The sequence below is a fragment of the Haliotis rufescens genome, unplaced genomic scaffold, assembly GCF_023055435.1.
Source record: "Haliotis rufescens isolate VD_foot unplaced genomic scaffold, xgHalRufe1.0.p SCAF_11, whole genome shotgun sequence".
In the NCBI taxonomy this organism is placed as follows: Eukaryota; Metazoa; Mollusca; class Gastropoda; order Lepetellida; family Haliotidae; genus Haliotis; species Haliotis rufescens.
Window position 1 is genome coordinate 17,015,703 of NW_025963791.1, and position 18,421 is coordinate 17,034,123.

General features: G+C 37.7%; 2 protein-coding genes across 3 annotated transcripts in view; one reads left to right on the forward strand and one right to left on the reverse strand.

Moving 5' to 3' along the window:
* LOC124152039 (UBX domain-containing protein 8-like) overlaps positions 1-9,022 on the reverse strand; it is a 55,471-nt gene extending 46,449 nt beyond the window's left edge. For both annotated transcript variants that reach the window (XM_046524779.2, XM_048392332.1), the window contains exons 1-2: positions 8,920-9,022; positions 964-1,098 (exon numbers count right to left, since the gene is read on the reverse strand). In XM_046524779.2, coding sequence (XP_046380735.1) covers positions 964-1,098; positions 8,920-8,929 — 145 coding nt within the window. In that variant the 5' untranslated portion in view covers positions 8,930-9,022. The remainder of the gene's footprint in view (positions 1-963; positions 1,099-8,919) is intronic.
* Positions 9,023-9,236: 214 nt separating this feature from the next.
* LOC124152038 (S-adenosylmethionine synthase) lies at positions 9,237-17,898 on the forward strand. The gene is made up of 8 exons (XM_046524778.2): positions 9,237-9,419; positions 12,703-12,903; positions 13,671-13,783; positions 14,326-14,469; positions 14,916-15,134; positions 15,625-15,807; positions 16,269-16,402; positions 16,600-17,898. The coding sequence occupies exons 1-8, from the start codon at positions 9,308-9,310 to the stop codon at positions 16,700-16,702; spliced, it is 1,209 nt and encodes a 402-aa protein (XP_046380734.2). The 5' UTR covers positions 9,237-9,307; the 3' UTR covers positions 16,703-17,898.
* The last annotated feature ends 523 nt before the right edge of the window (positions 17,899-18,421 follow it).

The following is an 18,421-nucleotide window of genomic DNA, read 5'->3' on the forward strand; positions in this document are numbered from 1 at the left end:
CAAGGACAAGAAGAAATTTGCTATTTTTAGGGGTTTTGCTATATGGTATCATTATAAATACCAGTGGACTAAAAATGTTAGTTACTACCGCTGCAGGCAGTTATGATTACTTTACTAAAAATACAGTTTCAAGCAGAGCTTTACAAGAAAAGCATAATCTTAAAGGTAATTCATGCACAAGTGTAAACATCTCCGGGAAACCAGAGTTCCAGATTATTCTTAGTAGATTGTGGTTTTGCTTTCAAATTAACATACATGTAGTTCAGTTCTTTTTCATGTTATATGTTAATGCATCTGTTGTTAATATCATAAATAATTTATATTCAACAAATGGGACAATGACAGCCAAAAACTAAATAGTGCACACACAAAAAAAGATTTACACTATATATCAAAGCCATGAATGCCACATTAGGCATCAGGTGATGCATTATTAGCATTGAATTAAATACAAAAATATTTGTGTGGCTGAATATTCTGTTTTATTTGGGAGTTGTTCAGCATGACTTTAGTGGGGAAAGACAATGTTTATGCTGTTCAAGTTAATAAATATGGTTTTATATCACTTTTAGTTTTAGCAATATTCCCCCACCAGAAATCCGATTCAACCGATTGGTTACCCCAACATATGTTGTACTGTTTAAAGTGCAGGATAGTTAGTTTTGCTGGAATCATAGACACATAGTGATGCGGGGGCACGGGTTTTGCATCCCATTGGCACGCCAGAAACCTATGATTGTGGGTTCGAAATCCCGGTTCACCCCGATTATGTTTCTAGGTTTGTCAGCAAACCCGTGCTCGTGGGTTTCACCGCAGTGGTAAATGTCTAAGACCTACATCCCTTTGGGCTTTCCTCCCACATTAGGCTGACACGCCGTGATATAACTGGAATGCTGTTAAAAGCAGCGTTAAACACAACTCATTCACTCACTCATAGTGATGCAAAAATCAAATCACACATACCTGTTGTTGATTCTTCTGATGATTGTTGATATCGAAAATATTTCCTTCCCCTTGGTAAAAGCCACTGAATGACGAAGGTCAAGGTCGCCAAGGCAAGAAAGCCTTGTGCCAGCCATCTGCACACCAACCCAGCATCTGTGGGGAAATAGCATGGAGATCTGTTGAGAACCTATTATCCATTACTTGATTTCCAATAACAATGTATTATTTCCTCTCAGTGGCATCATGCCGATTATGTTGTTCTTTCTTTATTACACAAGGCAGATCTTTCATTTCTTGTTATCAGTTTGGTTATATGGTGGTCAGTTTATCAATCTGATACATTGCTGGAAGTATTTACTCAATAGTTTATCAATGTAAGTCAGTCCACAGGGAGCCTGTTGTAATTAGATTTTGGAAAGTGTTTGACGACGCTAGTTAACTTTGAACAATATAGGCAAGTTGTGGGTCTGTTCTTGAGAAATATTCTTCACAAGCTTGATCAAATTTATCACAATTGTATATTACTGTGCCTATATAGCCTCTCCTAGAAAAGTCTTGCAATTATGTACAAATAATTCATCTTACCTATATTCAATTACTGTAGTAACTTTGGAATAATTGTACTTAGATCAAGAATTGATACTGGAAAGATTCAAAATCTGAAACCATTATCGCTAAGGTGCAGAAATCAATCAATATCTTCATCTTTATTCTGCAAAATGGTAAATAATTTAGCACCAGCTTATCTCTGCAAACTTATCCCCGACAAAGTTAAATAAAAATATGTTTAAACCGTTTTCAATAACATACTACATACAATGACAACTGCATATGGCTGTCATGCTAGATCAGGCCATGTTGTTTTCTTGACTCATGTGTGGAATTTCTTCGGCAACATCACCCATGAAGATCTGGGTTAGAATAGGTCTTCATCAACCCATGCTTGCCATAAAAGGTGACTTTGCTTGTCACAAGAGGCAACTAACGGGATAGGGTGGTTAGGCTCGCTGACATGGTTGAAGCATGTCGTATCCCAATTGTGTGGATTGATGCTCATGATGTCGATCACTGGATTGTCTGGTCCATACTTGATTATTTACAGAACGCAGGTGGACAGGCGGGCCAGCTAGTGAGTGACCACTAGACTACCCTGCTGCCCCTCTCAAGGGATGAAGGTATTTAATCTTTAACACCTAGGCGAACCCCACTAAAACAGATGTGGTGCTGACAGAAACAAGGCCAATTATATAACAATAGTGACTGAGTTTATGTTTAACACTACTTTTGTCTCAGTCTGATGTTGAAGGAAAACCTGAAGACCATATCATATGGTGACACCAACATGCATCAGAATGTTGCTGACTAAGCAATGATTATAACCTCGCCAAATCTTTTATTCAAATCAGCAACCTGTAGAACCCGCACAACTCTTCACAGCAATTACCGTATTCGACTTAATAAGCGCCCTGCTCTAATAAGCGCCCACAGCGACATTTGCTAATATATTGGCTGGTGAACAATCCCAATTAGCATCCCTTCCGATTGATCAATGTACACAAGACTTACTCATTCGCGTATAATACGCACTCGTGTGTTATATGCACCCTTAGTTATGGGCTAATAAATTCTGGGTTATATATATTATATTTGTCGTACATAAATATTTCAGTCTGTAAAAAACACGAAATTTATCTTTCAACTCTGTTTTTTTCACCAAAATAATATTCTAATAAGAGCCCCTTATTTCTAATTTTGAGAGCGCCCTGGGCGCTTATTATGTCGAATACGGTAGTTGTATTTAGATCCCTGGGATCAAGTGCCTGATGATTGTGTATTATGAGCATACATGATCTGCATGCGGTGAAGCAGTTATGACAGGAAGGTAGCAACAGTTTTATATAGAACAGTTAACATGGGTATAAGTTGTGTTGAATTTTCTTATTTCCACTATGGCTAAAAAAAATAACAGTCTTGGTTCTCAGGCACCGCTATCATTATCAAAAAGTCTGCCGCACGTTTTGCTTTTATTTCCATCTTAAAAAAAGAAATTCCTTAAATGTTCCTTGTCTCGAACACACGATGCTGGCAGTGAAATGCTACAATACTTAAAAACAATACAGTTTTAGAAAGACCGAAGACTATGTATCTCTAAGGACTAATGTTCATTTCAAGGCGAGATCATGGCGAGTTGATGTCATTTGCCGATCAGTTCATACATGATTTCGCCGAAATTAATGTGAACAAAATGGAATGAAATCTTGGATAAAAGTAATATAATGGATTACAAATGTAAGCCCAGATACCGAATGAACGCTTTTATAGCCAGATAGTGTAATAACAGGACTAACTTGTGTACTTCAGTACAGATTTGTTGAGATGCTTCTTCTTGTATTGTGTGCTCACGACGACGTCTTTGTGTTGTGAAATATAATCAAAGCTTATTGAATGCATGTTTTATGCACACATTGGTTGTCCAACAGTTGTCAAATATTGTATTCCATTATTTCACTCATAAAGGAATACATTTAGCTAAGGAGGCCCTTTCCCAGGTTGATTGTACACAACTGTATATTTGGTTTCATACTAGTTTGAATAACCAAAAAAAATAAACACTGCCTGCCTACACTATATTTTCAAAAGCCTTTGCCTGAGAACCAGTTCTTTTATTTTTTAAGCCTAAAAATATTACTCTACATCTGCCATATAGGAGCTGCATCTATCGACTCTAAACAAACTTTATCTCGAGTTCCATATACTCACAACATAGAACTATGGTTTTCATGTTTAAAATCAGATAGAATTCAGGTTTCACATTTTGGAGACGTAAATGCTTGGAATCTTGGAAGAAATCACACTCCTTGCGTTTTCAAAAAAAACCACTTCAGTAAACCCACGAGCACGGGTATGGTGCTGACAAACCTAGAAACATAATCGGGTCGAACCGGGATTCAAACCCGCAATCAAAGGTTTCTGGCGTGCCCAACTCTGCACAGCGAATCACCTTTTTTATAATAGTCGCTGCAAATGTATATTTAAACTCGAAGCAAAGCGAAATATTATTCCCTTGCACTAAAAATAGACAAAGGGAAACCCTGATGGTAACAGACAAGCTGGCTTCATTCGAAAAATATACTTATATGTATATCACTGATGTTTTTTTCAACAACAAAGATTTATAAGGTACTTTATTTGCCAGTCCACAGTTACTGCCAGTCAAATAAATTACCGGTCCAAGCCTATAGTCTGGAAGGTAATTTAAGGTAACCCTAACACCGTATTCGTGTGTGCGTGATTCCCGTGCAACCTTTCGAGTTGAGTTGATTGGTTCAACTGTGTCATATGGCCCTGTGACGCAGGGGTAGCATTATGCAGATGGCTGTTTCAATGAATGCTCGTTCCCCCCTTGGATGAACAGGTCTGGTTGTTGATGAAATATAGTGATAGCTAAATAGACAGATTTATTATTCATGCACCGATTGTCTTTAAATGTAATATCCAGTTATGTATGACTGTTTAATAATCTCATACCAACTTTGACTGGAGTAGGTCCGATAGTTTTTCAGATATTGTAGTAAAAGTTGGTACCTTAAATTACCTTCCAGACTATAATTTTAACAGTAAAAAAATGGTAATTAACGGTAAACCGGAACACTTGAGTATGTATGGGCACGGGTTTGGTGCTGACAAAGCATTGTGTGGTGTAATCAGGACTAATCACAGATGTCATCATAGACTTGTTGCACACTTAGGGAACTGCACCACCTAAAACAACTGGGACCACCATGCATGACCCTCAACACTTTGAAAAGCTGTTTGAGGTTGGGATTAAGGGAAACAGAATACAAAGAGTTTGTTTCTTATATCAAAACATAACACTGACAATAAAGATATATGCAATTATTCCAAAAGAACAATCAAAGGCTTGTTTTCCTTTTTAGAAAGGAAACGCATATTGCCACTTTATATTTTTTTTATTAATATGTTGCACTATAGATTTGTCATGGACTTTATTGCCTTTTTCAACATTTTTGATATTTTCGATGGAGCTACTATGCGACAACACAACATATTTCAACATTTAAAAATTTCACATCACATTGTTGGTCTGTGGTACAAATCACAGATGTTATTCTAAGAGCAACAATGTGTCCAAATGTTGCATTGTCACATTGCTTTGTTGCCCTTTAATTTTGTTAATTTTGCGGATAATTTTCGATTTGTAAAGTGCGAAAATGCAACACTACTTCTACAGTATGCAGTTTTAGCCACTAGTCCAAGGCAGAGTCAAGTAAAATTCTGTTCAGTCTAGTAAGCTCATCTAATGATAGTCCGTATAATAACACCAAATCCTACTGAAAATGACGTCAAGAGCCAAGTTTGGGGCAAGAAGTCATAGACATTTTTGGCAGAGACTGCTTCCAGAATTCCATACACATGTGATTGTCCTCACTTGTATGTATACTAGGGGTGTCACGATAAATCGAAATATCGAAATTTTGCTATTGGTAAGCACTTAAAGTCAATAAATCGATTGTTAAATCAGTTTTCGATCAATAGTATTGATTTCAGTTAGGAATATCGATAGTTTCGATTGTATTTACCACATCATGCGATTGAGTCACCGAAACACGCACGCAGTAAATAAAGTATCATGGAAGTTTCTTTTTCTTAAATTATTACGGTAAAGAAAAAACTGATCAGTAATATCTCAAACTTTACTTTTTATTTGTTGTTATGGTTATCTCATTGAAAGGAAACTTTAGTTCCAAGGTTTCATTCAACTCTAAAATCCATCTAAAATGATACACTGAAAACTATCACTATTTATTGCAATAGTTTCTTTCAATATCAATAGTTATCGCAGCAGTGATTTCCAGACAAATAGTCACCCCTAATGTTTACTGATTTTGACACTCCAATATCATAGTATGAAGTAATCAGTGCTATTAATACATTACTAATTACCTGAATTCTTTAAATCAAATGAAAGAAGATTAACACATTGGTGTAAAAACATTGTAGAATTTTTTTAATGGGTAACCAAACTATTTACAATATCTTTATATTAAAGCCTATTATAGAAAGATATCTATGTAAACAATAGGGTAAATTGTGGATATTTCCAAAGTGTTTGACAGTACTAACCATATGAAATTGTGGACAGTCCTAAAAGAAAGAGGTGTATCTCCAAAAATGATAGGAAGTTCAATCAATCTATAAATCAGCAGAGTGTGAAACAAATGGTAGACCTATGCCCAATAGCTATCAAAATTCTGATCAGTTTACAATGTGAGAAACTAAGTTAGACCGATTATCTATAATGATTAAATTGAAGGATCAGTTAGAGCTTCGCATTGATACGTTTGTTTACACATTTCGTCATTGTTGAAACTTTGTTCATCTTGTAGATTTGACAACATCTATCCATTTATCCAGCTTAAAATGCAACAAGAAATATTTTTGAAACAGGTCTTTAATTCTTGCTTCCGAGTGAAACATTTACAGTCTAGATTTTAAGCCTTTCAAGGGATGCATGCCCCTGGGCCCCCCTGGAGGGCGGAATTACATAGTGTTTTACACCGTTGGGGGGGTCCACCTTCAAAGGTTCTCCGGCTACCAGAATATATTTCTTGATAGCCCATTGGGCTATATGTGATACTTCTTGGTGTCATACACTGAAATCAGTAAAATCTTGTGCAAGCTTTCAGGACTTATTTTCTGAAATGTTTCAATGTCAACGTGGAGTATATCAGGGCTGCAGTTTAAGCCTGTTTTTATTTTTATTCCTGTTTGTTCATTTGTTGTTTAACGCCACACTCAGCAATATTCAAGCTGTAGGACAGCGGTCTGTAAATAATCGAGTCTGAACCTGGAAATTCAATGATTGACATAATGAGCAAGGATCTACACAATTGGGATACGATGACATGCATCAACCAAGTCAGCTAGTCTGACGTCCCGATCCCATTAGTCGCCTCTTACAACAAGCATGGGTTGCTGAAGATCAGTTCTAAGGCGGGTCTCCAGTAATGAGTTAGTAAGCAGAATGGAGGAAAGCTGCCGTCTAGTTGTTATTTACAGATGACGTTATCCTTACTTCAGATACTATTGGGGGTTTGCATAAAGGAGTTAGAGAAATATTTGGCATTCAAAACCCATTTTATCAGAATTCATGTATGTCTATGAATAGGACTGGCATAGCATGCGTCAAAACAGTACCAAAACATTATCATATTTATGGTTTAAAGTTACTTTTTTTACAGAGTTGTACCAAACTTTTACAGCTGTCAAGAAATTTAAAGTGGCCAATTCAAGCACAATTTCATTTTTTTTTATATCAATTGCATACTGAAAATGATAAATATGTTAATATACCACAAAGTGATTGACTCTGTATGTAAATGTAACCGGTATGGCTACCAGTATATGTAGGATGAATACCAATTCCTTCTAGTTTGCTCTGCAAATAAACAGTTATGCACAAAATATATACAAGAGAAGTAGAGCCTTCATCACAATAAAAATTAATTTGACCTGTTTATGGCCACAAGAAGCAATATGTGTGTGTGCGTGTGTGTGTGTGTGTACCTTTATCATGCAATGATCCAATGTAAAACAATTCCAAGGGAATGTCATAAATCCTTTCACTGATCAATTCCATTTTTCAAGTATCTTGTATGTATTCTGCATGTCATGTAATTAAATGAAATAAAATGTTATATAATGGGGGGTCAGCAAAATATGATCCAGTCCTAAGACCAATTGCACACGACCGAAACCCCTATAATAAATTACCAGTTAAACCAGTCCATAGATTATAGGGCTGGGACGGGTAACTTGGGTACCATGGGTACTCGGGTTGGGTAGGTCCTGAGTAGGACCCGGGTACCCACAGGACTACCTGGACCCATGGACAGTCACGTGATATATTGTTTAATGACAAAAACTCACTATAGCTTAGTGGTTACACTACAAGTGTAATGTTCGCAGTTCTTTCTGACGATGCATACATTCCTTTTGACTTGTATATGTTTGAGTAAAGATAAAGCTTCAATCAATTTCAGTGTACGCATGATCTGATCTTTTGATACATGTACTAGTATTTAAATAGTTTTGTCCAGGGCTGCGGTAAAACAATTCCCAATCAGACATTTTGTTCCCAACTCTTGAGACCTGCAGTGGGTACCCGGGTAGAATAGGGTAATAGGGGGTCAGGTACCCGGGTAGTAAATTTGGACTCATCCCAGCCCTACTAGTTTTAACCCAATTTACTTTTGTTTCAACATACCCAGGCTAAATAATAAATTGTGTACATTGCCTGTTGGTTCTGCCTGCTCTTCTGCTCTTGGTACACCTTAGCCTGTCTCACAGTCCCTGAACCATATTATTTTTCCTTCCATCCATCCCTTAATTATAGTACTAAAACCCATAAGAAGGGGATATACAACTCTAAATGAAGAAAATCTAGATTTTCCAAAGATTCAGTTGAAATGTAACTGCTTGTTTCCATTAAAATTACATATTTTCAGAGGCTAAGCGATAGTCTAGTCAAACCGTGTCAAATGTCTTATAAAAGTGATTGTACTGGCGCTCCCTTAACTATGCGTTTTCGAAATCACGGCGACAGAATTGTGACAAAATAGTGAATATACAACCATATGTCACAAATTAATATGTCGCCTCTTCATATTGAATAACTGTCATAAATGAACTACAGTTTTGTGTCGTTTACTATTCGTAATACCATATAGATCTAGCCGCAAATATAATGAAATGTATAACGCCCAGTTAGGCGATAACACGTAGCACAGTGGTGCAAGTATTATTCCAGACCCCAGGCGGTGAAATATCTCACAGTAATGTTTCAGTTTGAATAATTGGTGTCACAATTCTGTCACATTATTGGTAATGTATTTTCACAATGGCAATTATTCGAGCATTGTTTAGAATAGGATTAGTCGCAGTTAGGCTTACATTGCTCCATGTCACTTTCCTGTTGTTTACATCGCCACAATGGACTCGTCCGTTACGGCTCATTGGCATCACCGTGCGATAGCTTTTTAGCGTATACTGTCTAATTGAGCTGTGTGCCAATACTGACAGCATCTGCTATTGTGTTAAATTGCCAATATTATTACACAGGACTCTATATTTCTGTGTTGTTATTGTTGTGTAGAAAGAATATTTGTTCCCCCATTGTGGGCGAGTCTAATGGCTTCCATTAGGTCGACGTGCCAATCAAAGGCGCCAAACGCTGTCACATGGTAAGGCGAAGGTCTATAAATTGAAACTCGCCGACAGACTCGACCTCTTTTCCACCCAGTTATCAGGGAGAAAAGCACTACAGCCTCATCTGGCAATCATGAATGGCGATCACTACAGAAATATTAACCAACATTATGCAGAAGAATGCAGTCAGGATGACATCGGATCATTCCTCTTTTCATCCGAGTCTGTAGGGGAAGGACACCCAGGTACTTGTTTCGATTGTTTTACCTCGCAAACGCACATGGTCTTGAGAGACGCACTTTCGGTGTCATTTTCTTACACCCGATCTTAATGCAAAAAAACTCTGCAATTATGTCAGTATCCGTAAGGACTAGGTAGTAAAATCGGACCAAGAATCATCATTACTTGTCGAAATGCATTGATGAGATTAGCATAGACAACGTTAGGCGTCTTCAGCTTGAATGCTTGGGTCACATGAGTTTGTTTTGACTTTGGCTAATTGACAGCTAAACATTTTGGCAGAGGGTAGGTCTATCTGAATATTATTAATGCAGGCATCTTTTTTTTAAATGATAGCTGACTCTAAACAGGCGAAGGCTTTGACATATTAGTTTGGCCAACCTTTAGAATTCAGAACCACAAAGTTTATTATTATTGCACAGGAATGTAGTTTATTATGTATTTGTCATGTTTGTACTGCTGGAAACTGTCACGTAACATCAATCCAAGCCACCTTCACTTGCTACATTTGATCAGTAATGATTCAAAAGCAGACTCATCCTTGTGGTGCAAGTAGCCATACCTTTCACATTTTTACTGATCCATGTTATTGTAGTGTAGTGTTCTGTCCAAAACTACCCAACACATTTTATGTACCCTGTCATTCATGTGTACTCGTGTGTTCAGTGACTGGCATCTGGAGCCGTTTTCAGTTTGTGTCATTGGCATATTCGTTCCGTCAAGATCACTCATAAGTGTACGTAGACTTTGGTAACAATGTTGAGTGTTCAGCACCATGGTGTTAAGGCATGGCTTAGTAAATTTACACTCTGTTTACCTGTCTGGGCCGAGGTCAGTCGGTTAACTTGTCGAGTACAATTGATTTTGGTTAGTGACATGTGACCATAGGCAGAGAAGTAGATCTTGTGGTGAAGAATATTAAAGGTGTAGCATAAATAGCCTTGCTGTTGTATACCCAAATTTCAGCATATATATATATGAATAGGGTATACCGTATTCGACGTAATAAGCGCCCAGGGCGCCCTCAAAATTAGAAATAGGGGGCTCTTATTAGTATGTTATTTTGGTGAAAAAAAACAGAGTTGAAAGATACATTTCGTGGTTTATGCTGACAGCCTGAAATGTTTATGTACGACAGATATATTTTTCCAGAATTAAATGCCCATAATTAAGGGTGCATATAACACACGAGTGCGTATTATACGTGAATAAATAGGTCTTGTGTACATTGATCAATCGGAAGGGGTGCTAATTGGGATTGTTCACAAACCAATTTCTTAGCAAATGTCGCCGTGGGCGCTTATTAGAGCGGGGCGCTTATTACGTCGAATACGGTATATCTTTTTCATATTGAAATCGTCTGATTATTTCTGAGACAACAATAATTGTTTTTGTCTGTTAGTTTCATGAATCAACTTAAAAAGATACAAGGGCTTAACATGGTTGATAGGCTTTGATGTAATCGTAGTGTTCGCTCTATACTCACTACTCAGCATCGCTAAGTCTAAGAGTTTGGTAAATTTCTCTGTAACAACATGACCTAATTCCGTGTGAAATAAATTTCTTGACAGAATACCTTCTCATTACCAAAGTAGCAGAATTGTATTGAACACAAGGATTGTTGGAAAATCAACCACTCAGAATTGCTGATGCAATCATAACTAACTATGACAGCAGTCACATTGTTGGAAATTACATGACAAATTTGCAATCTCTAGTTAATCCTTACTTGATAACACTGATATACCAGATCTCATGTATATGAATATGTACAGAAGATAAGGTACAGTTTGGTAATCATCATTGCCAGAGGAGATGGAGTTGGAAGATACCAGGGGTTCGAAGCCCAAATCAGGATAGAGGACTGCAAAGGTTTTGTCACGGACAAGTTGTGGTTATCGTTTTTAGTCTTGATGAAGTTGTGACCCTGAACAAGGAATCAAAGCTAAATTAGTAAATAGGTGAAGCCTTTTCCTTACTTGTATAGTAATATATGGTACCTGGGTGTATCTGGAGTTACTACCTTTTACTATCAGCACTGCAATATCACCTTAATTGTTAAAGAAGCTGAACCGTTTGCAAAATAGAGTTTTTGTGGCAAAGTCGTCTTGTTACTGTGGACTAGTATTCTAATAATATATTCTTTTATTCTAGTACAAAAAAACATTTGTGTCAGAAGTGATACAAATAAATCTTTTAAAAAGGTGATTTTGAATTATTTTTCTTTCTTTTTTAGCATTTTGGTATCAGTAGGTCCATAAACCAATAATGAGACAAAAACCTGCAGTGAAGGTCACATGATCATGATTATATAGCCAGACTTGTATGTACCGATGTAGGTCATGTCTAATCAGCATTTCACCTTGATAACCTCAATAGATTACCAAATGTTCTGTTACTTACTTAAAACATTTGGTCTAGTAATATTCAGCATGTTCAGTAGACTCCTAACTTAGTTTTGTTATGACTCTTATGATATTGCTTCTATTCCCATGATTACTAGGTAGTGTTCATAATTCTGAGAATCTTGCTGCTTGTGATTAAGACAATAATGCTAATGCTCCTTGATGTTAAAATTGATGTGGGTTGGTTATGTAGCCTAGTGGTTAAAGATTTCACTCATCACGCCGAAGACCCGGGTTCGTTCCCAGACATGGGAACAATGTGTGGATAGGGGTGTAATGCATGCCTCAATCTCATATAGCCAAATAATAACTTTAAAAATGTAAAGGCCAGAATGTGTTTGGCTCTCCTATATATCACTTGCAGTGTGAAGAGTTAGATATGAATTATGTAATACCATAGAACAGGAAAGAATAATTAATATTGCCAGTGTTTTGACATGTTGAGACAAGTTGTTACTAGACGAGAGTTTTGTACTTGTTCACTCACTTATATTTCCCTCATGTCACGGACAGAAGTAAAATGATGGATCTGTTTTTATAAACATTTCATTCCTACATTTCAAAATATACGAACATTTTGCCGTCATGATCAGGGGTCAGACTCAGTCCAGTTATAACTCAATTATTTCAGTAATTAAAAGGCTCAAGTAATGGTGATTTTATTACTTCATTTATAAGAGCTAAATTTTTCAAGAAAGCTGAAGAGAGAAACGATGAGAGACCAATGAGTTAAATCTCAACTCATCCTTCCAAGGTATCAAAATGTTTAGTAGTCTCCAAGCAAACTAGTGGCCCTGTGTCACCCTGAGATACATTTCTCTGAAGTAACCAGTGAATAGTGTGTACATTAATTATTTATTAACGACAACGTTTTGCTTTCCAGACAAAATATGTGACCAGATCTCTGATGCTATCTTGGACGCACACTTAAAACAGGACCCCAACGCCAAGGTAGCATGCGAGACCGTTGCCAAAACTGGCATGGTTCTGGTTGCCGGGGAAATCACATCCAAAGCTCATGTTGACTACCAGAAAGTCATCAGGGACACAATCAAACAAATCGGTTATGATGATTCTTCAAAAGGTAGGTCACTGCTCCCTTCTAGTTGTACAGGAAATATAAGCCGCTTTGCTGTAGTAGACCTCAAAAGTTTGTTTTTGAAGAGAACCACTTGCCCTTAATGTTTGGACTGGTAATGGTCATGTTAAACCGACCCTGTATGCGTGTTGTATAAGTCTTATCCAAGCTGCCTCTGATAAATTAACAAGTAAAATTAGTGATTCTTCATATGGTGTCATAAAGATTGGTTCGCAAGGGTGTAGATATGGTATCTAAAAGATTGGTTCACAGGGGTGCAGAAAATCAATGCCCGACCTGTCAGACATGTATGTGAGATCACTGGACAAAGAAAGAAATTCAGCTTCAGTTGCCTGCGGGCAGCCTTAAATGGCCATTAGACAATTGTTGTAACTTGTTCTGAACTAGTACTGAATATAGCTTTGAAAAATGAATGCATGAAAAGTGCATCCAGCGAATTATTGATTTTGTCATTAAAAACAGCATTTTTGCCCAATAATCTGGATGAGTAGACTTTGTGTCTAGACAAGTGATATTTTTTTTTCCTGTTTCAAGTTCACAATATTGATATTTCCACACCCCTGGTTAAAAACAGTTTGACTGTGGTGCAGATGCCTATCATTATAGTAAGCCATGCTTTTGGGCTTGCCAATGTACTATAGGTGTGCCTGCCATAGTGTCTAGACATGCTCGGACATGTTATATGCATGTACACATGGGAAGGGATATGTTTAAATGAACACAGCATGATTCTCATTGTCTCTCTGCCTCAGGTTTTGACCACAAGACCTGCAATGTATTGATCGCCTTAGAAGAACAAAGTCCAGATATCGCACAAGGTGTTCATGTTGCCAGAAATGATGAGGATATTGGTGCTGGAGATCAGGTATGTCAACAGTTATCTCCCCTTGAATCTACAGATATTTGAGTTCTTGAGTTTTGGATAAGGAATTGTCTAAGCAGGATAAGCACACAAACTGTTTCAGCTGGATACTGTAAACTTTGATAGGTCTGAATTTGATTGTAAAGTCAGAGATTTATCTGGACCTGCAACAGTTGTTAGTAAAAGTTACAATTTTCTCTTTTTGTCTTAATCTTGTCGATATAGTTGTAACTAATATTTATGGTTTTCTTTAGAGGTCACTTGTAACAGGACCAATGAATGGGAAGAGGCATAACTGTACTGGATATTACTTTTGTAATACCTCTGTACTTAAGAAACTATGGACATATTATAAAACATTCCAAATTTTTACAAAATATTAGTTTTTCCCTATTTTCCCTTCCAAGGGAACTTTGTTTGGAATCCAACATAAATTCCTGGAAGTGGCTCCATGGGACCAAAAGGAATTGTTTGCATGTTTACCAAGGGTTTGTTATTGTCTGGCACTGGTTGGACTTGATGGTAACATGAGCTGCTTGTTTCAGGGTTTGATGTTCGGCTATGCCACTGATGAGTCTGAGGAGTGCATGCCTCTCACCTTGGTGCTATCTCATCAGCTCAATGCACGCATTGCTCAACTGCGACGATCCGGTGAAATGGCATGGGCTCGTCCAGACTCCAAAGTACAGGTACGATTAGCTATTGATATGAGGATACTTACAACACACATGATGGTCGCTTTATTCCACATGTATTAAATAGGATCATAACTTCACCTGGAATGTATTTCCTAATATATGTACTCTGAATGATCTTATTCTAAGCCATTGTATCAGTGTATGTTAGTCAGCTCGGCTCCCAAGTTTCTGTAATGGCTAATTTACTGCCCTAGTTCTGTGGTTTGTTGCCCATAGGCTGTCAAACATGAGTCTTGCTTAGTCTCTTGTTTAGTTTCTAACGATATGTCTGATATTAGTTACTACTGTGAAGCTGAAGGCGTGGGTTCGACTCCCCAAATGGAAACAACGTGTGAAGCTTATTTCTGGTGGCCCCTGCCGTGATATTGCTGGAATATTGATAAAAGCGATGTAAAACCATGTTCACTGACTGTTGATGCCTCTGTTGTTATTTCCAGGTGACGATAGAGTACAAGTATGTTAAAGGTGCTGCGGTTCCCATCAGAGTACACACAGTCGTGATCTCAGTCCAGCATGACGAAACCATCACATTGGAGAAACTCCGAAAGGATCTGAAAGAGAAGGTTTGCGACAGGGTCATTCCAAACAAACTGTCTGATAGTCAAACAATCTACCATCTACAGCCTTCTGGAAGATTCATCATCGGAGGACCACAGGTAAGGGTTGTCTTTCTACACACATTGCAGTGTGTTGTATGTGCTTGCAACTTTTTAATAAAACATTTGGTTGTATGTGAGCGATCTGGTAACAGTTTACTAAAACATGATAAGTTTCTGCATAATGCTATCCCTAAATCTTGAAAAGAACTGATATATGGCAATTGAAATGACAGTATTCACTGGCCTATTGACAGTTGGCACTGATAAATGTCTCAAATATAATTCCCAGGTATCAAATATCCAGTATATATAGGATGCACATACTGTTACTTGTTCATAACCTAAAGATGTTGATATGTAGCACTGAAAGTTTTACTTTTGAATCTGAATTGTATGATTTTCTGCAGTTAAAATGTCATGCGTAAAATCAAGACTTGTTTAATTACTACTGTATTTAGTGAAATAACTGCATATAATTATTTCAAGGTGAATACAAGTACCATAATTAATCAGGCAATTGTAACTATGTGATGTCTGTTGTTGCCAGGGTGACGCTGGTCTGACAGGCAGGAAGATTATCGTGGATACGTATGGCGGGTGGGGTGCTCACGGAGGAGGGGCCTTCTCAGGCAAGGACTTCTCCAAAGTGGACAGATCGGCTGCCTATGCCGCCCGATGGGTTGCCAAGTCACTTGTCAAAGCAGGACTGTGCAAACGTGTTCTTATTCAGGTAAAGGAATCCTCTTTGACTGATGAGGGGAACTGTACATGCTAATCTTAGTTGTAATTTACAGTTCAGGGGACACAGGTGGCCATGCAGAGTTGCATCCCATGGGCATGGGTTCGAATCCCGGTTCTGCCTGATTATGTTTCTAGGTTTGTCAGCACCATACCCGTGCTCGTAGGTTTCGCCAAAGTGGAAGACATCCGAGACCTGCATCACTTCACTATTTCCACATCTAGCTGACATGCCATGATATAACTGGAATACTGTTCAAAGCAGCGTTAAACCCAACCCAACCCAACTCACTCACTTTGCAGTTCAGTTGGTTACACAATACTTACATGTTTGAATAAACAGGTTCAGGCTGAGCTAGGAAGTTTCCTAGGATTGTTGCAATATTTTGTTCTCTCGACTTGAAATGCTTGTGATGAAAAGTTCCTCATTTCCAATGTATTGTTCTGTATCAGGTGTCCTATGCCATCGGTATTGCTGAACCCCTGTCCATCACAGTATTCAGCTATGGGACATCACACAAGTCAGAAGCAGAACTTCTGGAGATTGTCAAAAACAACTTCGATCTCCGACCTGGCAAGATTGTCAAGTATGTTCTCTACACTTTTTCCATGCTTATCTTCTCTACTTTACAATGTTCCATATTTTAGTTACATTTGCAAAATAAATTGTTTGATTTTATTGCTTTACATAGCAATAGAAACGTGACCATTAACTGTTTCTGATCAAAATCACACAAAAAGGGCTATCGTGAAATATTCATTGTATTACATTACATTGTTTCAGGGAACTGGACCTGCGTCAGCCTGTCTACCAGAAGACCGCCTGCTACGGACATTTTGGCCGACCTGAATTCACATGGGAGCAACCTAAGAAACTAAAGTTTTAAACTTGTTATATTTGCACATTTTTTTTTATAAATGAATAATTTTATTATATGACTATTTTACTATTGTAATTTATATGTGCATGGAGGATCTGGGGATTTTTCGGGAGTTTTTCCCGGTAGGCCACAGTAGCTTGAAGGATACTTCGACACTGTTCTTGCCCACAGGCACAGGGGAATGCTGGGGTCCTGGCAATACAACGTCCCTCCTGCTGCTCTGGCAATTACAGTCTCGGATTTCGCCTTCTTGTTATTGCAAATGTGCAATTTACCTTGACTTTTTATTAGCACAATCTGGAAGCACATTTGTCTTGTGTTTATAGAAATTTATGGAAAAGAGCACTCTTTATAAACACTCGGGCCTACTATCCAGCTGAATCTTCTCTTACAGAAGTTGTTCTTGTGAATGTGAGGGACATTATAACAATCATAATAACAGTAACATTTCATGATTTTTGTTGTCTGCTGGGTTTTATCAATTTTTTACACCCAAGCGGAGATTGACCAGAGATATGTATATTCTGAAATAGTGCCGACATGCGATATGCATCCTAGTGAGGCTGCATTTCACATAAGGTGTTGCAACTATAGGTGTATAAGCTTATTGCAGGCTGTCAACATTATTTTATTGCCATTAATATGGTCAATGACCTTGGTTCTGAAACTTGTGTTCATATTGTCCATATATATGGCTTTGCACCTTTTTTGTAGTGCGTCTGTTATGTAGTCTTACACATTATGATCAGTATTCTAAGATGTTTAGCGTACGTTTATGATGTGTGTTAGTCAAAGATTATTTTTTTTACTTAAAAATCTTTCATTCCTTTTTGTCTTGCCAGTATCAAACTTGATTTTGTTTGAGCTCCTGGCAGCCTGTTGATGAAGCCCATGGTGTTTAATGAGGGGTGTCATGCAAAAGTATTGTACATTTGTTGGTTGAAGATTTGATCTTTGAGATGAACACCTTCATTAAATGTAGAACTGGTGCAAAATGGGTTGTGTGTGAGTGCAACGTCACATGTTGTATCATCTGTTGTCGTCACGATGGGGCAATACCTCATACCGTTGTCACTACCGTGACATCTTGTGTGATTGAGACTGTATGTGTGTGAACAGATAAGCTGCAATATGTTTCAATTCTCATTCTCTTGCTGGAGGGCTTTGTACAAGATGGTAACAATAAACAGGTATTAAAACAACTGATTGTGTTGTGTTGCGTTCCTACAATGAGATTTGTTTGTTTGTTGTTTAATGCCGCACTCAGCAATATTCTAACTATATGACGGCGGTCTATATATAAAATCGAGTCCAGACCAGACAATCCAGTGATTCACATCATGAGCATCATTCCATGCAATTAGGATCGATGACATGCATAAACCAAGTCAGCTGGGATTGACCTATCCCATCCTTTAAGTCGCCTCTTACTCCTACAATGAGAGTTCATGAACCAGGATGTGATGAGCTACCATCCTTTGCTTAAATTGTTTATATAACTAACATGCTCTTGACTATATTCCAGTTATGACATTAAGCTGTATATTATCAAACCTCCACAATCCACACACACACACACACACACACATACATACACATACACCACTTGAGTCATCTGTCATACCACTTATATTGTCTTTCAATCCAATTAAAGAAATCTTATCAGTGTGTTTGTTTAACACTGCACTCCGCAATATTCCACCTTTATTATGGTAGTCGAAATAA